The sequence below is a fragment of the Lissotriton vulgaris genome, chromosome 1_1 (genome assembly GCF_964263255.1).
Source record: "Lissotriton vulgaris chromosome 1_1, aLisVul1.2, whole genome shotgun sequence".
Classification (NCBI taxonomy): domain Eukaryota; kingdom Metazoa; phylum Chordata; class Amphibia; order Caudata; family Salamandridae; genus Lissotriton; species Lissotriton vulgaris.
In genome coordinates, this window is record NC_141685.1 from 982,933,167 (window position 1) to 982,951,853 (window position 18,687).

Genomic DNA, 18,687 nt, shown 5'->3' on the forward strand with positions numbered 1-18,687 from the left:
TGCCTATTAAACTGGCTCTGGCTTGCCTCAGCTCTCCAAGTTTCTCCGGGTTTCACAGGATTTCTCCAGATTTCTCCTGATAGATACTCTAATATCTCAAAACCCCTCGTGTCTCCTCCAACTCCTTCAGCCCCTTGGCTCTTTTGCTCCTTGGCTCCTTGATACTCCTTTGCTCCTTGCTCCTTGGCTCCTTAATGCTCCTTAATGCTCACAAAGCCCAGCCCGCAGCCCTAGATTATCAATTGCTGCTCCACCTTCTTTCCTTGGGCTTCGGGCTTCAAACGCGTTGATTATTTCGCGGACTGCGTGGCGCTTCCTAGGGTCTGCCTCCTCCCGTGGCGTCTTGGTAATTTTTTGCAGTGTTCCTTTAGAAGTCTCCTCACGGTGCCCCCGGCTTAGCGCTTCTCCTGTGCCCTAAGCGCCCTAAGCCCCTTGGGGAACACTTTTGTATAGGCTTTTATATGAGTTCTGTACTACTTATGCTGGTCGTTTGTCTTCTTTTTGAGATGCCTTGAGCTGCGTTGCTGTTTAGTTTGTATTTTGGTTTTTATTCCCCTAAATCGTGTCTCCAGCTCCTTCAAAGCCCCCCTATACCCCTCTTGGTCTCAGAGGGTCAAAAAGTTCAAAAAGGTCAAAGGGTACAGTGGGCTCCTGGTGTCCAATGCCCTTGGTATCAAAACATGCTCTTAATTGTTCTTGCTTCGACTCCCACCCCTTGCACCCCCTTGCAGCCCAAGCACCGCGCTGCTACACTTGCCGGACCAGCTCACAGATCTCTTCAGCCGGCAGCTCTCAGATCTCTTCAGCTGTCGGATTTTTACAAATAACAGGCTTCCCCCTTTACTTTGCCTTTGGCTCTGGTGTCAGTGTGCTACGCTGTATACCGCTGGCTGCCTGGCTCTGCCTCGAACTGTGACCGCGGCTCACCTTATGTTTGAAAGCAGCTTGGTGGCGGCTTGGCGGTTCGGTGGTTCGGTGGTGGCTTGAGCACGGCTTTCTGCTCAGCTTCAGCTCCTTGGTAAAAAACGCCGCCGCTGCAGCTCCACGCCGCACCTCTACTCCTCCGCAAAACTCTCTCTCTCGTGAAGCACTCTGGCGCCACCTCGTGTCCAGCGTTTCTCAGCATTACAGGTATTAGTTCGGGACTGTTACAATGGATTTCAGTAAGGAAACTTGTAGGCATGTTGGCTTTTGGATATTGGAACCGAAAGAGAAATGGGTGTGGTTTACGCTGCAGGGATCGTTACGTGCTGCTTTTATAATCTGGTTTCATAAGGTTTAGTACTGCATTTATAGCAGATTTCTGTCTTTCTGGGGATTCCGGTAGGAACCAGAGTACACCAGTAAACCCACTACATTAGTTGATTTCCTGGAGTGCGCAATATTTACGTGTAGATTTTCCTCTGGATCAAACATTTCTCCTCTACAAGTGTAGCACATATGTACTATTGCAGATTTTCGCCCTAGAGAGCACTTGATCTTTGACAGGACCAACTCGTCAGGTGCTTCAACTTAAGGACTAAGGGGGTCATTAGGATCGCGGACGGACTTGAGTCCGTCCGCGACCCCAGAGGAGGAGGGAACGTCCGCATGGGCTGCGGCGTTCCCTCTGTGCAGATTAGGATATGACCGCCAGGGTGGCGGTCACATCCTCTATTTTTAACATTGCGGCGGGTGGAGCTTCAAGCTGCACCCGCAGCAATGTTAAAAATGCACGCATTGCATTTGTATGTAGAAAGTGGCAGGCACCCCGCGGTGCCTGCCGCTTACTGCATACAAATGCAGGGGGGTACCATAGGTACCCCCCATGTGCACCCCCCACCCCCCTTCACCTAGGGGGCCCGCAACGGGTCCCCGCAGTGAAGTTACACATTCTTTTCCACGGCGGAAAAGCCGCCGCGGAAAAGCATGTTTCCGAGCACATCCTAATCTGGCTGACGGTGTCTGAGAGACACCGTCACCATATTAGTGCTTTTCCGCTGCGGTTGTAAGCCAACCGCGGCGGAAAGCTGCGGACGGAAACCAGGACCCACCAGCCATCCTAATGTGGCGGTGGGTCTTGGTGGGTCCGCAGAGGATTTTCCGCATCCTCCAGGCCGGCGGTGGCTTCCACCGGCCCGGAGGATGCGGAAAATCCTCCATCCTAATCAGCCCCTAAATCTGTAAAAGGTGTGTGAATACCCAGAACCTTACAAGTTTGGTGTTCCTGCTATGACAGGTTAATACGCCCAGAAGTGCCCACACTCTCACCATCACCTCACAGTTTGTGAGTCTGACTGACAGTGCCTCTCTGCTGGCACATTTGTTGCATTTGTAAGTATACCTTTGAATTAAGAAATCCATCAGTTTTGATTATCTGTAAAAGTATTACTAATTTACACTCAAATGGCTATGTTTGCATAACAAAGTAATACTTATATATAGAAAATGCTTTGTGAATTCGGCCTTTTTTTGTTAAAGCGACATGTTTCAACATAGTTTTTATGCATGTGACTTTTGCACCAGGATGGCTCAGTGAGTACAACCGTGCCTGCTTTAAAATGCTGTGACCTGCAGGTCATGAGTGTGAATCCCAGGAATGCTGACTTAACTTTCCATTCTTCCAGGATGGGTAAATGGAGTACCATTAAACAGGGTAATACTTAATTCTTATATTTTCAATGCCCTTTGCCACTTCCAAGCATTGAAAATATAAGAAGTATTACCCAGTTTAATTGTACTCCATTTACCCATCCTCACACCCCTCACTCACCCTCACTCACCCTCACTCACCCTCACACCCCTCACTCACCCTCACACCCCTTCACCCACCCTCACCCACCCTCACCCACCTTCACACCCCCTCACCCACCCTCACCCACCCTCACCCACCCTCACCCACCCTCACACCCCCTCACACCCTCTCACCCTCACACCCTCTCACCCTCACACCCTCCAACCCTCTCACCCTCCAACCCTCTCACCCTCTCACCTTCCAACCCTCTCACCCTCCAACCTCACCCTCCAACCCTCTCACCCTCCAACCCTCTCCCCCTCCAACCCTCTCACCCTCCAACCCTCTCACCCTCCAACCCTCTCACCCTCCAACCCTCTCACCCTCCAACCCTCTCACCCTCTAACCCTCTCACCCTCACAACCTCACACACCCTCACCAGCATAGCAAAACAAAACGCAACAAAACACAGCATAGCAAAACAAAACACAACAAAACACAGCATAGCAAAACAAAACACAACACAACAAAACATAGCATAGCATAGCAAAACAAAACACAACAAAACATAGCATAGCAAAACAAAACACAACACAACAAAACATAGCATAGCAAAACAAAACACAACAAAACATAGCATAGCATAACAAAACACAGCATCGTAAAACAAAACAAAACACAACACAACAAAACAAAGCATAGCATAGCATAACAAAACAAAGCATAGGATAGCAAAACATAGCATAACAAAACACAACAGCACATAGCATAACACAACATAGCAAAACACAACAAAACATAGCATAGCTTAACCCCTTCGGTGCGGCGCAGGTTCAGCGGACGTCGCGTGCACTCCCTCGGTAGTGCTGCGCACGTCTGCTGATCGTTCCGGCCCCGCCCGTGCAATATAACGTTCCCCACCAGCGCAGAACAGTCGGCGCAGCGGAGGGGTTAACAAAACACAACAAAGCATAGCAAAACATAGCATACCAAACACAACAAAAAATAGCATTGCAAAGCATAGCATAGCAAAACATAGCATAGCATAACTAAACATAGCATAGCATAACAAAACATAGGATAGCAAAACAAAACATAGCATAGCATAACAAAACATAGGATAGCAAAAGAAAACATAGCATAGCATACAGCATCACTCAGCACCACCACAGCATCACTCAGGGGCACCACAACATCACTATGCGCTACCACAGCATCACTGAATGCCACAGCATCACTCGTTCGCCATCACAACATCACTCAGCACCACCACAGCATCAATCTGTGCAACCATTCAACAACAACTGGTTCAAATATGTTCTATCAATGTTTCAAGCTTTATTACAAATGTCACTGAAAGATGTTAATATTTCACTTCTGTTCTTGAATTTTTGTCACAATAAAATACACTGAACATAATCTTCTCAAAAGTTATTTACAAAAGTTTAAGCTATTGCCATTATAAATTACAATAACTTTTATTTAAGTATTAATTATTTAAAAAAATTAAAAGCCATTGTTATTTGTAATATCAATACACCTAAGTCACGTAAATACAACACATATTACATTACAAATGCTGTAGGTGTCACATTTGCGAAAGTTAAAACTATTAGCATTGTAAATGACAAAGCTATTAATTCTGCTTTTTTCAAAACCAATACATAAATAACAAATTTGTCATTTACAATACCAATAGCTCAAACTTTCCTAATGCGAGACCTATTGCATTGCAAATGCTTGTTTTTTTTCTCTTGTCTGTGGAGTATTATTAGATTTTCCCTTGGTACAAGTTTTGTTTGATCTGGCTTCACCGTCCTTGTTGATGTTGATGAATACCAATCTAGTATACAAAATGTCTTTTTTTTTCTGTTGTCGCATCTATATCTATGCTGATTTCTTTCTCTTGTATGATCCAAAAGACATTTTAAATTGTAATTAGTTCTCTAGTATTATGAATATATGGAAAAATGTATGTAATCTGTCTTGCTTGCAATAAAGATAAAAGTAAAAAAATTAAAAAAGTAAATGACAGTGCCTTTTATTTATGTTTTAAAATTGAAAACAAAAAGAAAGGTATTGTTATTTGCAATGTCAATAGTTCAAACTCGCGTAAATGCGAGACTTATTTCATTGCAAATGCTTGTGTGGTGTGGAGTGGATTTGTGGAGTGGAATTATGTGGCATGGTATGAAGTGGAATTATGTCAATAGCAATTAGATGGTATTGAGTGCGGCCCAGCCAGCCACCTTCCAGCAAACATCTGTGACTGCATTTTATTAGAACTTTTGATTCACTGGAGTTTGAATTATTTTTTTTAAACTGCAAATTATGCAGCAGATGATACGTTATGTGGCAAATCCATAATCATGTAGAAAGAGACACAGCCGCAGAATTGCAGAATTCAAGGTCACCTTGGTTAGAAGTCACTTGTTAGTGTGCTCAACAGACTGATCCAGATTTAGCAGAAATTGACCTTAATGAACGAAGCTGTTTAAAAATGTAATTAGGCTGAAAAGTTATATAATGGGGGGAATAGTTTTAACAGCACAGGGAGCATTAAGGGAGGGTGTTACAATTGGCATTACTGAGCACGCTTTAGAACACATTTTTGTAACCTGGAAGCTACAAGATGGCAACTGTGAGTGTCTGATACATTAAGCTGCCAAATCAAATGGATTAGTGAGCAGTGAAATTACTCGATAGGCTTTCAGATCCCCTTACTTAGGCATGACTGACAGTTGAGGTGTCCTACACATATGAATCTCAAATTACTATGGATCCCAGCACAATCCATCATTTCAAACCTCTTTGTATTTTCTTGATTTTATGCTATTTTACTTTACTTTCTACTAATGTCGACATTTATAAGTTACAGAAAAGAAAATGCCGCACTGAATACACCGAGTAATGAAGCAGTAAAAAGTTTGTATATAAAATGGAACCGTTAACCACAGATGAAGCCATGATAACTGTCTAGCCTTTTTTCACTGTGATTTTGTAAAACAAAGTTAAATGCAGCTGCACCTTTATCGAAGCCGAAATACACCCTAAGAGGTTTCCTTCACCATTTGCACCTAACAAACAAAGCGAAGGATTCAGAGGGCGTCAGGTCTGAAAGCACAATTTTTTTATGTTAAACTATAGCCAGTATAATTATACTTGTGCGAATATGAAAGCTCGTCCGTGACAACAGCCAGCAAGCACACTTACACAGTGCAAATAACACGGACCCACAGCCGTTAATATTAACGCTTTTCAAAATTGCCACAAAGAAAATGTTTTAAAGGTATCTTTTAATTATACAGTAAACCCAAGCAGCCTAATTGCCCTTGCACTTAGGAGCTTAACTAGATCCCGCTGTATGCTTGTGTTGGAAGGCCTGCTATCTTGCTCTCCTGTTGGCTGAGTAAAGCAGCAGGGCTGCCTCTGACGTTACGGGTAGGGGGAGTGGAGCCAAACAGAGAAGTCACCTTGAAGGAGAGCAGCGGAAACACAACACTGCTCATCTGGTGGCCAACATCGAAAATAACTTGCCTTGCTTGCTCTCTGCCACGAAATGTGAGGGGGCAGAAAAATAAATCTGCATACATTAGATGGACATGTACCGGATTTGTAAAAATAATCAGGTGTCCATCAGCCTGGCGATTCCATTGCAAACGTTGAGAAATTTTATGTTTATGTCAGAGGGGTGAGCAAAAGGCTGAAAATATTATAAGGAAGCGGCCCCCACTGCTAATGCAGTGCCAACCAAGTGGTGTGCCTGTGCTGAAAATGAAATAAAAAGGCACACAGACAGTCTAGTGTGGCACCAGACTGCACCAAGGAACATGCAACACTCACCTGTGTGTCTTCCTTCGGTATGTCGGTGCCAGCGGCTGATGGCTCCTCGGGAACCTGTGGTGCCGTGGTCTCTGTGGAAATAAAATTGACAATTGTGCCCCATCATTTCCATGTTTCTGCCTGACAGCCATTTTTTTATTCAGACAAGCACCCATTTTGTGTGACATCCATTTTGTCTTCAGACCCACAAACAAGACACCCTGCCTCTGTCACCCCCGTTCATTGACCACACATTTCTGTGGTTCTGCCAATTCTGGGAACCAGCAGCAGATAGTTCCTGTTTTCTTAACTGTAAGACACCCTGCACCTGGCATCTTAGTTCATTGACCACCCCTTCCTGTGCTTCAGCCAATTCCCAGAACCAGCAACCAGCAGACAGTTCCTGTCTTAAGAAATAGTTCCTGTCCTTGACTGCAAGCCAGAGAGCAGATGGTCTCTGTTTTACACAAGATAGTTCCTCTTTTTGACTCTTGTGGTTCAGCCAATTCCCAGAACCAGAAAGATAGTTCCTGTTTTACACAAGATGGTTCCTGTTCTTGACTCTAAGCCAGAGATAAACCCCCGAATGAGTAAGGGCCTTCAACTGAAAGAGAACATATTTCCACACATCACATGCCCTCTCACGAGACACAAGACACGCTCCTACCTTGACACATCTGTTGGAAATTACTGCTTGTCACTTCCCTTTTTCTTGTCACTTCTCTTTTCTTCTTTTGCCTATTGACTGAAAACTGTATAAATATTCTGATGTGTGAATAAAGCTGCAGACCACTCCTGTACCCGCTTGTTGCTGGAGCTCTCCCCTTAACTCGAGTTACTGGACCCTTTTTTTTACTCGAGCACCACGGACTCCTCTCCTTGCTTTGACTGAAATTATGATTATTAAGTATAGAAATTCTGCGATGAGGTAATATTAAATTATTTTACCATATCTCCATGGGTACCCCGACTCCCCCCTGGCCAATCTCCTCGCGATAAATAGGGGGCGGGGGAAGCAAAAGAAAAGGGCAGCAGATTGATCTCCACGCGCTGCTGGAGGAGGAAGAGCGCGCCCGCCTTACAAGCAACATGGTGCCTTAACCGCTTAACCACAGCGGCAATTCTGCCGCAGTGCACTGGTTAGTGGAGTGGGCGGGGCCTCAATGGCCAGCGGACGTACGCAGCACTACGAAGGCAGTGCTTGCCGCAGCCGTTGGCCGACAGAAGCCTCGAAGGGGCTAAAAAGAAAGTTCCCCTGGCGCCCTTCAGAGCGGCGCTGCGGACGAAAACTGTTGTTAGGCCCTGCTGCTTCCGGACTACGCGGAAGTTACATATGGGATCAACAGCCAACAGAAAGCAAGATAACAACAGCAATGCCAGACTTAAACCAATCACAAGGGGCTGGAGAAATTACATGGAGTTGAAGCCTATATACAGATTACTTTATGTCTCGCTGAGACCGCGCATGCGCTGCCAAGGTGAGACCTAAAAAGGACTTCTGCCCACTGGGTTTGATAGTTCTGTATCCTGGTGGTGCCTTTGGGGGTCTGGAGTAGCCTAAATTGTCACAACTGTAAGAGTGTGGTAGTTAGTAGTTGTCAGTGGCGGTTAGCATGTGTCGGGGGGGTCGAGGGGCACCCAAAAAATTAAAAATTAAATAAACGTACCTATAAACGTACCTTCCTTTCTTTGAAGTGCCACGTCCTCCTCCTTCAGGTTTGTCCTCCTACCTCGGTGACTTCAGGAAGCTCCTGATGCAGGAACCTGCACTACCCTATCCTGGCGCTGCTTTCACAGCGTGAAAGCAGCACCAGGATTGGATAGAGCAGGTCCTCTCATTGCTCCTAAAAGCAATGGAGGCCGGAGCTTTCTCTAGCCTAGCCGTCTAAGACAGCTAGGTTAGAGAACTTTAAAACGTGCATGTCTAAAGGGTTGTCCCAAGAATTCCGGCCAAAAGAGACAAGCGCTTTTTAAAGTGCACATCTCCCTGCTGCTGCCACTCAGCAGTGCATGCCCCACCCCAACCTGACACTTAGTTCAGGACGGGTTGCTGAAAAATAAAACAGGAATAAATAAACTGTATTACCGTTTTATTTTTCAGCTCTGTGGCTTGTGGGGCGACACTCCTTCTCTCAAATGGAGGAGCGGCCCTTGGTAGTTGTGTTGTTACTTGTAGTTGGTAGCGCTGACCAAATCAATGGGCAGTGCAAGTGGGAGTGGCTTTCTGACCTGGGCCCTGGTACCTATTTGCTTTTTTTACAAATTAAGCAATGAATTGTTGGCACGGTGGGGAGAAACACTACAGGCCTCCAAGATTTATGCATAAAACTGACGATTAAATGCTCATCCTGCCCTAAAAGATTTTTATGTATTCAGTACATAGTCTAGCAAGGGAACAAATGCACACAGAACTCAACTTGTTTTGGGTTCCTTCTGCTGTCTCTGTTTTCATTGAGTCCTCCAGATACAGAGTCATGCAGCCCTCCATGCATTTGGGTTTGGCAGAGCAGGCTACTTGGTAAACAGGAGTTCCTCTCTGGTCCCAGGAGTATGTTGAGGAGCTGGCTGGTGAAAATCTGGGAGTTGGTTTAAGTCCAACAGAGACTGCGAGACAAGGGACACCTTCTTCTTCATCTTGTTTAAGGAATATCCTTAAGACACTGAACTGCTTAAAAGATGCAGTGCCCACTTTGTGCAATATAGGCCTTGGGGAATATTTATTATTTTTTCACGCAGCACAGTAAGTCACCTTGCTGCACTGGTGGATACTCTGCCAGAAAGAAGGACCGTTGTGCTGCTACAAGGACTGTCAATCTGGTGGATGTGAGGCAAAGAGTGCTAGTCGAAGATGAGGCTGACAAGGTGAAGAAGAGGAAATGAAAGTTCAGAAACTTGTGCAGTTGTCACAGAGAGATAAAGTGGGGAAGTGATGAGGTTGGGTTATACAGGGAATGAGAGGAAGCAACATTGTGGGTTAGGATAGTGGCATAAAGGCTGCACAAAGGGGATAGTGTAATACCAAGATGGGGAATTATTTTAAAGTGGAGCAGGAGATCTAGGATATACTAAATGTCAGATAAGTAGAAAGAGGAAAATACGAGGAGAAATAAAGATATATCTCCTTGTTACGCCTCCGCTGGGGATGCATAGCAGTTTTTGCACATTCCCAGGTGTCCCACGTATGGTAAATTAGGGAATGCGTCAAAATCCATTGGTTTTGCATAAGAAAACCCACGCTCCACCCGTGGAAGCCTACCTTGGGCAAGTAAAGCAACACAGCGATTTGCGATGCATTGCATTATTCGGGATTTATCAAGCCAGTCAGGGCCACACAAGGTGGCCTTGCATGGCTTGATAAATCACGTCATAAGGGTTGCGTCACTTTTGCACCCCCTTTGCATGTTGCAAAAGGGATGCAACTTTGATAAATATGCCCCCTAATTTATTATTGGGGATGTCGCAAGCGGTGAGCACAAATTATGCGTCAATTTTTGCGACATGCTCAGCATTTTGCAATGCAATTGATGTACTAATTATTCACATCACAAAATGTATATTAGAAGAGAGCAGTAAAAACCCCCACTTCATAACATTCTAATGAAACAAGTTTACTTTTGTGAGTGTTTTCGAATGCAGGAATGGAGGCCTTCGAGGGACAATAGACCTCCATGTCTGCATTCACATTCCCAGCGTGTCAAACAACTTTTAGAGCAGCCCTTGTTCCTTAAGCGGACAGTGGCTGCTTTTAAAAAATAAGTTGACATTTTGGGCAGACATCCGGGGAAGCACTTGTTTTACTGAAGCAATCTTCTGCCTTTGATGTTTTTTTCAGTAAAACAACAGCAATTGCTGAACGTGGCCAGAAAAGTATCACCCACTTAACATACTGCTCTGCAGTCAGTGCATCTGTTAGTGCTGAATATAGACTTCTGCTAGGCTAGATTATGGCAGGTAGTTCTTCACCAGGGGAGCAGAGGTAATACCCTCCAGTGAGCAACCTGGTCACCCAACAAAATTTATATGTAGCCCTTGGGCCACAATTGATGTATCGGACCCAAGGCAGATGGAATCATTCACAGACTCAGGAGGTCATTTAGACCTCAGCAGGAAGACAACCATTTGGAGATCCTGGCCTGCATGGCTGGATCTCCTTGCCTTCTGCGCATCAGTTTGCACATTAGTTACGCAGAATGTAGCAAAGAATTTAGAGACGCCGTCACATTGTTTTTGCCCGACTCTGCATACTTTTTTGCTTTTCAGAAGAAGAAACCAAAGTGCACGTGTCACTTGTACTTTTTCCTGTTTGGGACTGCTAGGCAGGAGTAATGTTTGTTGGAAGGACTGCCATAAATATGGAGTTCCTTCCAATATACATTGACCTAAGGCTCCAGGGTAGACAAGCAGCTGGTCAATGGGTATGTAACTGTTACCACGCATCTTTTACCACGCATACCATTACCACGCATACTTTCACAACGCAGGTCATTTTACAACGAATACCTTTACAACGCATTACACTACAACGCACGTACTATTACAACGCATACCATTACAACGTAAGTATGAGTATAGGTAAGTTTATCTTTTTTTAAAAATATTTATTAGGGGTATTGGGTTATGGGGTACAGGGGTCTTTTTAGGTTTCAGGGTTGGTTTTGGGTTTTGGGGTACAGGGGTATTTTTAGGTTTCAGGGCTGGGTTTGGGTTTTGGGGTACAGGGGTATTTTTAGGTTTCAGGGCTGGGTTTGGGTTTTGGGGTACAGGGCTATTTTTAGGTTTCAGGGCTGGGTTTGGGGTTTGGGGTACAGGGGTATTTTTAGGTTTCAGGGTTGGGTTTGGGTTTTCGGGTACAGGGGTATTTTTAGGTTTCAGGGCTGGGTTTGGGTTTTGGGGTACAGGGGTATTTTTAGGTTTTAGGGTTGGGTTTGGGTTTTGGGGTACAGGGGTATTTTTAGGTTTCAGGGTTGGGTTTGGGTTTTGGGGTACAGGGGTATTTTTAGGTTTTAGGGGTGGGTTTGGGTTTTGGGGTACAGGGGTATTTTTAGGTTTCAGGGTTGGGTTTGGGTTTTGGGGTAAAGGGGTACTTTTAGGTTTTAGGGTTGGGTTTGGGTTTTGGGGTACATGGGTATTTTTAGGTTTTAGGGTTGGGTTTGGGTTTTGGGGTAAAGGGGTATTTTTAGGTTTTAGGGTTGGGTTTGGGTTTTGGGGTACATGGGTATTTTTAACATATGTTTACAAATAATACAATTAAAATTAATGTTATTAATTAAATTATTTAATAATAAAATAATAAATAATTAAATAAAATATTTTAAAAATTATTATTTACATTATATATTAATATTATATACTTACCTATACTTACGTTGTAATGGTATGCGTTGTAATAGTATGTGCGTTGTAGTGTAATGCGTTGTAAAGGTATTCGTTGTAAAATGACCTGCGTTGTAAAAAATGCGTGGTAATGGTATGCGTGCTAATAGTATGCGTGCTAACATCATATATCCGGTCAATGGTTTCCAATAGTGGAGCCATCTGAGTCTGGGGAAAGAGCAATGCCAATCCACAGCTGGGCCTCCACTCTGCCAAACTCTAAATCAGGCCCTCAATTTTTTCTATCTCAGTGATAATTTAACAGGAGGTCTTGTGTGACTTGTTGATCAGGGTTGATCAGGCCATGATTCTTTATGACTTGAGCCTATCAATAACATACATTTCTTTCTCTTGAACCTAAAAGTGAAATGTTTATTTTCTAGGCTTCCTTTAAGAGACTCATGGAACCACTGAAAAGGCAACTTCAGACTCTCAAGGATTTGACCACCACGGAGAAACTAAGATCTGCAGAAATTGAGGTGAGTGTTTGTAAATTGACTGGGAGGTTAAGTTGGGAATCCAATAATTTCACTGGAGGTGATTATTTTGGTGACATTGGTGTTTGATTTAGTTTATATAGAAGTGGAATAACATTGACAGGGCATGTGCATTTCATGTAGCAGCAGTTCCATTTGTACAAAGAGAGTAACCAGAAATATAAAATACCCCCACTTTGAACGAAACCTTGAATAGAAATATGCTAGCAAAGTGAGCAAGCCTCACTAAATGTAAGGGGGTTTGGCATGTTTCCCAAGGACACCTAGAAAAAACATGCCAGATGATGCATTTTATAGCACTTTGTATGCCTTGCATCCTTTTTGCATCTTTCCTTCACCTTTTCTTCCACTGGTCCAACTTTCCATCCATCGCCGCCCACCTTCCACCCTTTCTTCCTTTCATCATTCTATCTTTCCTTCCTTCTTTTCTTCCTTCATTCTTTCCATTTTCTTCCATCTTCCTTTCTTTCCATTGATCCATCATTCTTTCCTTCCTTCCATCATTTCATTCATTCTATCATGTAATTTAGATGTCTGAATACAGGGCATATAAACATTGTGCAATAAAAATATCATAGCCAGAATATTGACTACCAAACTATTGTGACGGTATGTATAGATGCACTCAACTAAAGTCCTTTTCAACACTCTGTGATGATATATTTATCATTAAGGTGCATATAAGTGAAGTTAATGATAATGAATCTTTAGTTACCTGTATATACTTATTTTCATGGTATTTTGGTAGTTGCTATTCTGGCTACAATATTGCTATAGCAAAATATTCTGAATGCGTCTATCATGTAACCTTCCATCTTTCCTTTTATGTTATATCTTTATTTTCATCTCCTTTTTTCCCGTTATATTTCTGTCTACTTTTTTCCATCCGTCCCTCTCTGACACGCATCTGCCCCACTCCACTCCAGAGTCTTGACATGCATTCATTTTACATTTATTAGTTTCTGACTAAGACCAAGGGGTCAAAGATTAAAGCTGAGATGGGCCATAAATAATATTTAGGTAGGCCTGGGGCCATCAACAGATGTGGATGGTGGTCCGGGTGGTTCCCAGCACCTTTCCTGCATTGTTCCTGTTCTGAGTATGGCAAGGTGGAGGGTATTTAGTATCTCTTAGTCTTTTTAGGCCTCATCTAAGGGGGCGCAGGGCAGCCGCTTGAGACCTCTTTTGTGAACTTAAACAACTTAGAAGGGTCTTAGAGATCATCCATTACTTACCATTAGCTGGCTACTTCATCACTCTCATTTCATTGCTTCTCATTGGTCACCGGGTGCTGGTTTTATTTTCTCTTTGTGTGTTTGTCCCTTCTATCGAGCATGGAATAAGTATTTATTATTTGCTTTATTAGTGTTTTTGTGCTGCTTGTGCCAGGAATTCAGGTTTTTTTCTTCTTCTTGCCTCCTGGTTGTCTTTGCTTGCCCCTTGTTGTTTGCACCTGCCTGCCTCCTATCGTGTTTTGCCCTGGCCGACCTCCCATTGTTGTATGTGCCCCCTCACGTCGTTGTTGCTGCTTGGTACATTATGGCTGAACCTAACACTTCATTTAAAATTTAAATCTGAACGAACTAGGTTAAGCTAGTTGGTTAAAGTAAAACACCAAATGGCCACCAATAAGGGTCTTGGATTGTTTTTTCTTTCCCTCTGCAGTCGGAATATTTTGAAAAATGTGTAAACACTTGCAGGCGATAGACTCAAGAAAAGTCAGGAGGGAAGACTTTACTGACTTTTTCTGCTTTCAGTCACAGAACCCTCCTTTTCCACTTCTTTTGTTGGTGGCACGTGTTGAACCAATTTTCTGTATAAGGCTCTTCTTCTGCGGTCACTCACACCCGCAATCAATAGTGGCCATGTTGCAGTCAGTCGAAATTTAATGGTTCATTAATGTTTTATGTAAGAAGAGACGGGCAAGTAGTGACCCCTCCTCACTTTATAACAAAGATGAATAAACCTGACCCTACCACGGCCACTGAGAGAATGGGCACTTTGCTTCTTCAGCTCAGCCCGGTGCCTTTACGCAGCCTTCAGCTCTGAAACTTTAAGATCCAATTGGGGGTGCAGATGGGAGGACTTTCCCTTGCAGTGGAGAAGCAGCTGTAGGCCAAGGTAACCATTTTTAGTTTCCATCAGTCAGTTAGCAGAGGTTGGGGGTTCCAGAAGCATCATTCACTGGAGCAGAAAGTAACCTGTGCTCTTTAAATATGAAGTCTTATAAACCACACATTTCATGCAGTTTTTAGGTCTCGCTTAGGCAGTGCTTGTGCTGTCTCTTCGAGACATGTTGCATTTAGGTATGGACTTGAAGCTCTGCCCATTTTCCACCCATCTGGCAGTTCGGGCTGGACTGCTCCCATGAGGCACAGGGTCAAGGCTGATTTGCATATGGCCATGTCTGAACTGGGGTGGTTTGGAGTGCAAAAAAACGATGGATTTAGGCCCAGATCTCTGTAGTGGGGTGAATGTATGACATTGTTATGCATTCTGTCCATCAACTGTTGTTTTTGCATTTGTCACCCCGAGTGGGATGGGTATGCTCAGACGTGAGTCCCATGCTCTCCACACCACTGGAGTCAAGCTATCCTGGCTGTAGACGGCTGATAGCCAGAAACTGGTCCTAGGATGCTTGATTCCGGTCCAGGAAAGACATGGCTTGGCAGTTCGGGCTGGACTGTTCCCATGAGGCACAGGGTCAAGGCTGATTTGCATATGGCCATGTCTGAACTGGGGTGGTGTGGAGTGCAAAAAAACGATGGATTTAGGCCCAGATCCCTGTACTGGGGTGAATGTATGACATTGTTCTGCATTTTGTCCATCAACTGTTGTTTTTGAATGTGCTCAGTGTGAACCAGATTCACAAGTGAAGGCAGACTGCAAGTGATTCATTCCCTGACTGCTCTGAGAGACCAACAATGCCCTCATGAAAATCCTAAAATTTGATTAACCTCCTGAACTTGAGTAGTGCACGTGAAATATCAGTAAAAAGGAAGAAAGCTTAGAAGGAGCTCACAGTAACTCAAGTCTTGTCATCTCTGCATTGGAGTCTATTCGGTGGTGGTGTTCTTATAGAATTCATTGTGATGTGCAGCTCTTCACCTTCATGTGTGTCATGGGGCTTCCGTTGCGTAGTGTCATTCAGTTTGCTCCAGCATCGCAACCATCCAGTGCAGTGGGGGGTAGATTGTTGATTACAAACCCAAGAACTAATAGGGACCTGCTTTTTCTCTGGTGCTAAGATGGTGATCCAACTTGAGTAAAAGTGTTGGAATGTGCTTGTGGACTACATTCCTTCTCGTTTCACTGCGTGGTTTTCTTGGGACATCATGAACTGCTCAGGAGGGGTGGGGGAGTAATCTATAACACAATGCACCTGTGGGGTCCAACTGGGGAACCATGTACAGCATTCTAGAGTAGCAAAAAACGTAGTTTTGCTAGGTGAGGTTGGCCGGGAGCTAAATGTTTAATAAAATAAACTTGGACCAGTGGTGTAGCAAACGTGTAATTGGCCCTTCTGTAAGCAAGGAAACCCCCCTTCCCTCACTGGCTGGGTCGTGAAATAAAACAAGCTTCAACAGGCGACTGGGCCCGGTGCCACTGCACTTGTTGCACCATTGCTTCCTACTTCCCTGACAGGAACTTCCATGTGGGGTTACTGGGAGGGGGTGTACACATCTGTTTCTGGAAATGTATGCCTGTTACACAGTTTTGGTCAAATACCTAAATTCCACCCAGGCTGCCCTCCACTGTCCTTCCATCTTTCCTCACAAGACACTTTATTCCTCTAGCCTTTTCTTACTTTACTCCTTTCACTTTTCTTTACCTCCTTCCCTTCTCTTCATAACATACTTCACCTTAACCCCACTCTCTTCTCATACTCCGTCTCCTTCACTAATTCCTTCTTGTTCTACAAAGTCCTTGCATTTTCTTTTTTCCTTAAACCTCTTCATACACAAACTACATATTTCTATCATTCTTGCTTTCAATCTTTTTTATACAGCTCTCACCCCTACCTATTCACCATTCCACCTATTTACAATAATCAAATACACTACACACCACACAATTCCACAACTAACAATTCCAATTCAAACCACATAATTACACTACAAACAACATACATCTAATCCACTAAAAATAACTACACATAAATAAAAAACGAAATTATTGACACCTCCACAAGTTCAAACTTCCACAAATGCGAGACAGATTGCATTGTAAATGCTTGTTTCTAAATGTAGTGATAGAGAACTTTAAATGGACATATCTAATTCTGTTCGGAAGACTCTTAAAGAAGTATTCTCTATTGAGTGATAGACTGAATGACTAAACAAGTAAAATAATTAATAAAGAAATGGATGAATAAATGAAGCCATTTATTTTTGTGGGCCTCTTATACGAAAAATATCTTGTGCATGACCTTTATGTGCCTAGGGCAAAATAATGTGGTGGGCACTGCTTTCCGGCCACCCGCCACCACCCCTCCCCCCCCCCCGCTCCCACCCCATACAGTATAATCACCTCCACAGCATTCCTTTTCTACTGCCAGCAGATGGCAAGCCTTTAACCCCTCCACACCTAAACCAGTGCCAGTGACTAATGTGGGTGAACCATTGTCCCATGCTATATGTTGCAGGGAATGAATGAATGAATGAATGAATGAATGAATGAATGAATGAATGAAGTACGCTCTTGTATAGCACATGGCTACCCTGAGGCATCCCAGCGCTGCAGTGAGGTCATTGAAGCACAGTAGACTCACCATCCCACACTACAGCACTGGCAAATCCAAACCGCAGCAGAACCTCCCTCTAACATGCCCACCCCAGCACAGCACTATCACCTCACAGAACCCACTGCCACTGCCACTACCGCCACACAGCATACCTCGCCACTGCGCCTCTATACCACCACTACACTACCAAATGATAGGAACCCACCACCACCTCTGACCACTTAGCTACCACCCCTCTGAACCCACTTACTCACCAGAGCTCTGCACCCCCTCTCTATTCAGGAGTCACCCAGCTTAGTAACATCTTCTTTAACGTTTAATTGAAGGCAAAAATGAAAATCCAGAGAGAGAACATTGTGCGTGAGTTTGAAGAGTTCCAGAGATATTTGAATGGCCAGAAACGTTTGCTCCTCACCAGCCTGGAGGACGAAAAGAAAGAACTTCTGAACAACTTTCAAGAGAAACTCACCAAACTCCAAGAGCAGCATTCCTCCCTGCAGAAACTGATCACAGACATAGAGACCAAGTCAGACCTGGAGTTCCTGAAGGTGAGATGTGGTGGTTTACCACAAAAGTATACTCTAAACAATCAGCAATTAAGGATGCCTGAAATCGCAGAATTTCTGTTCCCAAATTAACTTTAAATGTCATGAAAAAAATTATGCATATCTTACACAAAATGTATTTGGACTATCTCAACGGGAAAATAAATGTAAGGACATACCGCACAATAAAAAAATCACTGGATATACTGGCAAGAGGTCTGGTTCGCAGAGAAACTATCTTCTAGGAGACTTTCTGCTTCAACAAGCAATCCAATTTTCGACCTATCACATCATTTAGGTAGCGTGAAATTGCATAATTTACTTTACCATCCCCCAGATTCATCAAGAACACATGTTGCTATTCCTTAATAGCGAAAAATACCGATTCACTATTAAGGAATAGCAAAATGCTATTCATCAAGATATCACTTCAAAAATACCGATTTCTAATAATTCCATAATTGCGAGTCGCAAATTGCGAGTCGCAATTAAGGAATATCTCCCCATTCATTCTATGAGCCTAGAGGACCATAGAAATGAATGGGAAGACAATCTCAATTTGCTAATCGCAATTAGCGATTCGCAAATTGAGATTGAGATTTCAAGGGTGCAGGGGTGTCTAAAGGACACCCTGTTGCACCCCTGAAATTGATGTGTGCACATATGTTGCGCACACACATGCCCTTAGGGCATGTGTGTGCGCAACATGAAACTTTGAAAAATGCACTTTAGTGCATTTTTCAGAGTTTTTGATATTTACCACGTAGTCAGACTTCGCGGTAAATAGCGGCCCCAGATTGCGAATTCGCAATTTTAAAATGGTTCATGAATTGCATTTAAGGAATCTCAATTTGAGATTCCTTAAATGCAATTAATCGCAATTTAGCGATTTCTAGAATTGCGATTTTTGCATTTGGGATGATGAATCCCAAATGCAAAAATAATGCTTGCAAAGGGCCAGATTCTCAGAATCTGGCCCTTTGCGAGCCGATT

The 18,687-nt window shown here is 43.7% G+C and overlaps 1 protein-coding gene across 2 annotated transcripts in view; it reads left to right on the forward strand.

Moving 5' to 3' along the window:
• LOC147748341 (E3 ubiquitin-protein ligase TRIM39-like) overlaps positions 1–18,687 on the forward strand; it is an 86,220-nt gene that overhangs the window by 24,361 nt on the left and 43,172 nt on the right. For both annotated transcript variants that reach the window (XR_015309274.1, XM_086960429.1), the window contains exons 2-3: positions 12,292–12,387; positions 17,476–17,697. Coding sequence is in view for 1 of the 2 variants with exons in the window: in XM_086960429.1 (XP_086816555.1) it covers positions 12,292–12,387; positions 17,476–17,697 (318 nt within the window). In the remaining variant the exon portion in view is untranslated. The remainder of the gene's footprint in view (positions 1–12,291; positions 12,388–17,475; positions 17,698–18,687) is intronic.